The sequence below is a fragment of the Triticum dicoccoides genome, chromosome 3B (assembly GCF_002162155.2).
Source record: "Triticum dicoccoides isolate Atlit2015 ecotype Zavitan chromosome 3B, WEW_v2.0, whole genome shotgun sequence".
NCBI classification, from domain to species: domain Eukaryota; kingdom Viridiplantae; phylum Streptophyta; class Magnoliopsida; order Poales; family Poaceae; genus Triticum; species Triticum dicoccoides.
This window is the reverse complement of record NC_041385.1, coordinates 1713912-1720710: the sequence shown is the minus strand read 5'-3', so window position 1 is coordinate 1720710 and position 6799 is coordinate 1713912. Positions and strand designations below refer to the sequence as shown.

At 42.4% G+C, this 6799-nt stretch overlaps 1 protein-coding gene across 1 annotated transcript; it reads left to right on the top strand.

The window, feature by feature from the left end:
- Positions 1-3541: 3541 nt before the first annotated feature.
- LOC119282819 (probable nucleolar protein 5-1) lies at positions 3542-6570 on the top strand. Its single transcript, XM_037562888.1, has 7 exons — positions 3542-3614; positions 4202-4296; positions 4398-4439; positions 5299-5466; positions 5541-5720; positions 5900-6100; positions 6200-6570. The coding sequence occupies exons 1-7, from the start codon at positions 3542-3544 to the stop codon at positions 6380-6382; spliced, it is 942 nt and encodes a 313-aa protein (XP_037418785.1). The 3' UTR covers positions 6383-6570.
- The last annotated feature ends 229 nt before the right edge of the window (positions 6571-6799 follow it).

Sequence of the window (6799 nt, the reverse complement as noted above, 5' to 3'; positions counted from 1 at the left end):
TAATACATCATCTCGCAACTAACTCATTAGTTGCAATGCTTGCAAGGCTTAAGTGATGTGTATTACCAAGAGGGCCCAGAGATACCTCTCCGACAATCGGAGTGACAAATCCTAATCTCGAAATACGCCAACCCAACATGTACCTTCGGAAACACCTGTAGAGCACCTTTATAATCACCCAGTTAAGTTGTGATGTTTGGTAGCACACAAAGTGTTCCTCCAATAAACGGGAGTTGCATAATCTCATAGTTATAGGAACATGTATAAGTCAGGAAAAAGCAATAGAAACATACTAAACGATCAAGTACTAAGCTAACGGAATGGGTCAAGTCAATCACATCATTCTCCTAATGATGTGATCCCGTTAATCAAATGACAACTCTTTGTCCATGGCTAGGAAACATAACCATCTTTGATTAATGAGCTAGTCAAGTAGACGCATACTAGTGACACTCAGATTTAATAACTAGACATAAACCCATTAAGCCCTCGGGGGGTTCCGGTAACCTCCCGGTACTCCGGTAAAATCCCGATTTCACCCGGATCCGAATTTGCTTGTTTTGATGAAGCACTAGATATAAATATATCTCTCGTGAACATCTATAACAAACAAACCTGGACCCACCTATGTGCTTCATCAAAACAAACAAATTCGGATCTAATAACATTTATTGTTCCAGGTTTTCTTTAGCTGATTCATCCCTCGTGAACATCTATAACACTGATCTTCGTTGGATGTTGCCATAACTCCTCACCTCTTAGATGTTCTCCTTGATCTCCTCAACTCGCAAGGACATCATCACATTTCATGCGTGGGCGACCAGGCTTGACTTTCGTGAAGTTTAATTATGTCTAGCTATGTAGGATGCCTTTTATGTGAGCTATGTAACAGCTCGAATTATGAAGCAATACATCAATCATTAACTTTTTTAATGAACTATATGTTCAAACTATCTTCATATCTTAATTATGTAATGGTAGGTTAATATGAGTGTTTCACAAACTCATCTATAAGTGGTAGTGACCTTCAGTCGTTGCAACCTTAATCTCCTCAACTTTGTACGTTTGCTACCTTAAGAGCATCTCCAACAGCCGCACAAAAATTCCACGCCCAAAAAAAGTTATAGCGCGCCACTGTAGCACTTTTAATGCGTCGGGACCAACATTACTTTAGCAGACGCCCAATAACGCGCGCCCAAAAATGCACGCAGTGAAAATTGTGAAGCACGCGCAATCCGAAGCCCAAAATATGCTGCGCGCTACAGCGTCTTTCAACGTGTGCCCAAAACTTTTTAGCACGCACAATATTTTACTGCATCTGTTGGAGCTGTTCGGCGCCAAAAAATAATTTTTTTTAGCGCACAAAGCTCTTTTTGGGCGCCTATTGGAGCTGCTCTAAGCTGATCTCGGTTGCCTGGGATATCAGCTTGAACGTTTTGTTTGCAATCCCGTTCTAAAGCATCCGCAAATCAAGTTGAACAAGAATGCCAGAAAGATCTGATGGGTAGTGCCAACAGGGTTGATACGTATGGTGGCTCTCCGTGCAAATGTGGGGTTGCGCGACCGGTTGAAAACGCCTCGGTTGAGCTCATGGGGCTGCTCGATGGTTCATTGCCATCTCGCTCTCCTTATGGCAAGGGCAGCTCCCTAGGCAGGCAGGCGCCGTCGGGATTGCGGAGAAGTTGCTCCGGTGAGTGGTGTTGAGTTAAAATTAGAACTAAATCCTAATGGCCGCTGGATCAACTTAATACTACACATGAATTCCACGAGCACTATATATACACCACTATCATTCACTGAATAGCACTACATGAAAAATCCATGCTTGCTGACCGTGACATCCTTTGCCGCGTTCCATATCATGGGCACTTGACGAACCTTCTCTTTGTTGAGTGCACGCAACTCATGGCAAACCAAGGGACTCAGCAGTTTTCTCCTTTTTCCGAGAAATTCCAGAAAATAAACTCGGTCATCAAACAACAATCGACCAATATAAACTTTCCCGATAACTAGGAGAATTTCACCAATGGCAAACGATGAACCCAAACGGATTTGAGGTACTTGTCCTCAGTAGGTGCAACTACCACATGGGCCATGGACATCAAGATGGGCTTTGTGTCCTATGGCACAGCTTGTGTAATCAAGGATCAACAGACTCCTCTACCCGCCGGAGCGACGCCGATGACAGAATAGAAAAAAATATGTTGCTTCATACTCCTTCCGTCCCGAATTACTTGTCGCAGAAATGGATAAAAAAATGTACCAGATGTTGTTACCTGCATGATGTGCACTGCTCCCAGATGGTTGGGTAAATTAAACATGGATGGATCATGGTCGTCACAGGGAGTGTAGGTGCTGGAATGCTTCTCCGGGATATCACAGGAAACATTATATTCTCCTCGTGCAGAGAACTCTTCTCTTTCTGAGATGCTATGGAGGCTGAGCTGTGTGCTTGCATGTAGGGAATTTCATTAGCAATTCCGAGATCTGATCTTCCTATTCTGCTGGAGATGGTCTCAAGTCAGGGGTGAACATACTAAAGGTCGATTATGTGGATAGATCCGTATTTGTTTTATTAGTAGCAGAGATAAAAAAGCTTGCTTTCCTGTCATAAAACTTGCATTGCTCGTATTAGTCATAGAGATAGGATTTTCAGCACTCGGGTGCCCCTACACCCTCTATGAACAGTAAATTCAAAACAAATACAAAAAAATTCAAAAGAATCTGAAACTTCGGGACATCAGACATCATGAAACTTTTGATGATCTTGCAAAGTTTTAGCTAAAAATAACATTCGGAGAGCACTCAAATAAAATAAAAAAAATCATTGTTCAAAGTTTATGTACATTTCTTAGCAGTGATTTTTTTTGTGAGGGCTCCACAAAGGTTATTGTTGCTGAAACTTTGCAGGAACATAAAACTTTTAATAATCTTTGATCCCTAAAAGTTTCAGGTTTTTCGATTTTGTTTCTTTTTTTATGAATTTACTGTTTATGAGGGTGTAGGGGCACCAGGGAGCTGTTAGACATTTCTCATTAGTCATAGCCAAAACACTGTCAGTGACTACTTGGCTAGGACTGAAAAAAGAACCTTCGTGTGGTTGGGTTCAGGACCACTAGAGGGACTAAAGTTATGCAAAGTACTTCCTCCGTTCCTAAATATAGGTCTTTCTAGAGATTTCAACAAACGACTACATACAGAGCAAAATGAGTGAATCTACACTCTAAAATATGTCTATGTATGTCCGTATGTGATAGTCTATTTGAAATATCTAAAAAGACTTATATTTAATAACGGAGGGAGTAGATTGTAATGAGGATGTTGGTTTAGTAATGCAAGTTTTTAGCGAAAAGAAGAGATTTGTAAAGATACTGTAGATAAAAAACATATTAGCCTTTTTTTAGTTACTGGGCCTTAATGGGCCGCGTGTAGGATGTCCCTTAGCCCTGTAATCGGCCGTGACATCCTGACAGGTTCCTCTACTGAAACCTAATCGAGTCGCTGGGAATCCAAAACCGGCCGCAAGCCTGGAGCGGCGGCGATGAAGCGTCCCCGCCGGTGCGCTGTCCCTCCGCCGGCGACGGCCCAACAACGTCCTACGAGGAGGAGGACAGGTGAGCCACTCGCCGTCATCCTCTTCCAAGTTCCATCACAGAATCAGCAGGGAAAACTTGATCAGAGAAACGAAACCCTATATTTGTTGCAACACATTCCCGTTGTTGAGAGGGAGGCAGGGAGGTTTCAGGGGAAAACGGGTTTGGATCCAAATGATATGCTCCCTCGTCGATTTAGGTTAGTGGTGTTACGGGAGAGGGAGGGAGGTTTGGCACTATGGGTTACTGGTATTTTTGTTGTTTCCCCCTATGCCCTCTCGCTTGTCATCCATGGCTGGAAGATTCCAGTGTATGGCCTGGAACAGTTGAGAGCACTGGATACGACTGCTGGGCATTAGCTGGGGGTTTAGGGCTTGTCGTGGTAGCCACGAGAGGCCAGATTCTTGAAAATCAGGTGGCTCAAGGCCTAGGAATGGAGAAGGGGCTGAGAGGAGGAAGTCCAATGTGGAAGATGACATGTAAAACGGACCATATTTTTGGTATGATGGCCCTCCCCTAGTAGCCCAGACGATGTGATCTGAATTTTGTACATTCTTCTATTTGTAATAATCATGTTTGCTTCTGATAATTTTACTTCTCGTTTGCAGCTGACGAAGTGATGCTGCTGCTGTTTGAGACGCCCTCTGGATTTGCAGTTTTCAATTTTTTTGCGACGCTCATTGAACAACCAAATGCCCTGGAGGTACCTATGGTCTACCCTCTTAAATTAGTGATAGATGTGCTTGCTTGCGCTTATCGTTTATGTCACTATCTTATTTTCTGTTTTATCCCCGTTTCCTCCAGAAAATATGGACTGACTTCACTAAGATTGAGAAGGCGAAAAAAGTTAGTGCCCCCTCCTTTTCTTCCGTCCCATAATTGTGATTGTTATTTCCTTATGTTGCCTGGGGCAACTTTTTGCATGGAATATTTCCAATCTCCCCAACTTGTTTGGGACTAAAGGCTTTGTTGTTGTTGTTGTTGTTGAATATTTCTAATCTATTCATCTACTGTCATGGTAGTATAAACATCAGAAGTAAAAATTACATCTCGGTCCATAAACCACCTAGCGACGACTAAGCACAAGAACAACAACGGCCACAGATGAAGGGAAGGCGTAGATCGGAAGGATCCAACCGGTAGACACATGAACATAGATGAACGAAGCTCGGATCCACAGAAGGCAAACGCAACCGAATCCCCGCGAGATCCACCGGATACAAACCTCCACACACCATCCAACGACGTTAGAAGCATCACTGCTGGGAGCCCCGCCATGTCTCCTTGAGCAAGACACAACCCCTAGTGAAATTGGAAGAAACACTTAAAAGCATAGCCCTCCCATCGGCAAGGACGTGCCTCCATGGCCCTAAGGGAACAGCAGATGAGGCAGACCGGCAGAGGCGTGGTGGGAGGGAGCGTAAACCCTATGTTGGGTGCCCTGTGCACTTACGAGAAAAGGGGTGCGTAACCTGTACACATGGTGCCAAATTAATCATTGTAGTTATTTTTTTCTTGCATTGCGGAATGTAAACACACTTTTAATTACTTTCTAAATAATTGCATGGTGGGTATATCTTTACTGTTGGGATACCTATTGAATCAGAATCAACCTCCTCTCCTGATTTAGAAGCATGTCGTGATATTTGATTAATTGTTTCTTTTGGTCCCTTAACATGCTCATCCTTGTTTACTTCTTTATCAGGTTGTTTGGCTGAGACAGTTTCAAACTATTCAGGACAGTTCTAGCGCCATTAATCAAAGAACTGGTGTTAATGCAAGTCTTACTGAGATGATCATGAAGTATCATTGCCCTGGCCAGAGGATGGCTGTTGGAGAGCCTGGATATAAAAAAATTATTGAAGAAAGATTGGTGAGTATAAGCTCTACTGGTTTGCCTTTATTTTGTAACGCATTAATCACCATTTTTGCTGTGAATTTTTTCAGAAAATAACCTGCGTGTATGATCCAACTGTGACGGAGTTAGTGTGGGGCATACAGATTCGTATGAGACAGTTGGTGCCTAGAGAAAAGTCGTATCTGAATGAATATCTTCTGTTCCCGATGAGTCAAGGACTACAAAATATCTTGAGTCGTTATGATTGTAATTACGTCAACCGGGACATGGTGGGTTAACTAGTTCACATGCTTTCCTTTTCCTCTCTAGGGCCCCGACATTTAGTGTGAAACTGTGTAATACATTCGGAGCCCTTCATTTTCACACGAAAGTTCTGAATGCAACTTCTATGGAAAGAATACCCTTTGCATATTTTCTTTAATGATGAAGCAATCCTCTTTTTATCCAGCTGAACGAGAGAATTCTTATTATGGCTTACGCGTTGTTTGAATGTGACTCATTTGAGAACGAGAAGACTGGAGACTTGCACCATGCAGCTTCTGTCATTAAGGATGTGTCTGGCATCGACACTGATGCTTGGGGCTTACTAAAAATTGCAACAGCTGTGAAGAAGATATGGTGCCCTGAAGAAGCTAGCAATTCTTGTGAGGTAAATTGTATGTATTATTTTGTGAATGTGTTCCTAGCTGTGTCATGAACATTTATTGGAAATTTGCCACTTCTAAATGCGCCAATATCTCTCTCTTAGTTTTCAGAACACGAGGTATCGAGGTTGTTCAATGATGCAGATAAATATGAAGTTAAGCTGGATAAGGATGCTTGCTTGAAAGTCTCTAGACAAATGATAGCAGTTTTTCATTTTCGGAATGATAAAAAAATACTATTGAAAAAATATGTTGCGCAAGCTCTGGATGCATATGAAGCTGAATAAGCGGAAGTGCCTGAGAAGTACAAGCTCGTTGCTTGATGATCGTGGTGCAGCTATGTAATTTTTTCTCTCCGAGAAGTTCATACTAAGCTTGGTTGACTTTATTATGGATCTTTCGCAAGCTATTCTTATCAGGCATGGTCAATAGTACTTTTCCCAGCATTGTATTGCTTGGCTATTAACAATACCGAAGAGCGAATTAATGTTAAGCAATTATGCTCAATTGGCTGCTATAATTCTACTTATACGTCATTTTTTTCCTTTCATTGCAATTTTCTGGTCAGTGTAACATTATGTCCACGTAGGTGTGATTTGTGAATGTTCAGTTTCATTGTATTTACTCCTTCACGAAGATGCACGGTTGTGGCGCCGAATGCGCGGCAAGAGGAAAAGGAGTAGCTCGATAAGGTGCACGGCGCC

Excerpts from the sequence above, each read along its gene's own strand:
- LOC119282819 (XM_037562888.1), top strand. The coding sequence starts at position 3,542 with ATGAAGCGTCCCCGCCGGTGCGCTGTCCCTCCGCCGGCGACGGCCCAA. Across the intron at positions 3,615-4,201 it reads TCCTACGAGGAGGAGGACAG|CTGACGAAGTGATGCTGCTG; the intron begins GTGAGCCACTCG and ends TCTCGTTTGCAG. Across the intron at positions 4,297-4,397 it reads AACAACCAAATGCCCTGGAG|AAAATATGGACTGACTTCAC; the intron begins GTACCTATGGTC and ends CGTTTCCTCCAG.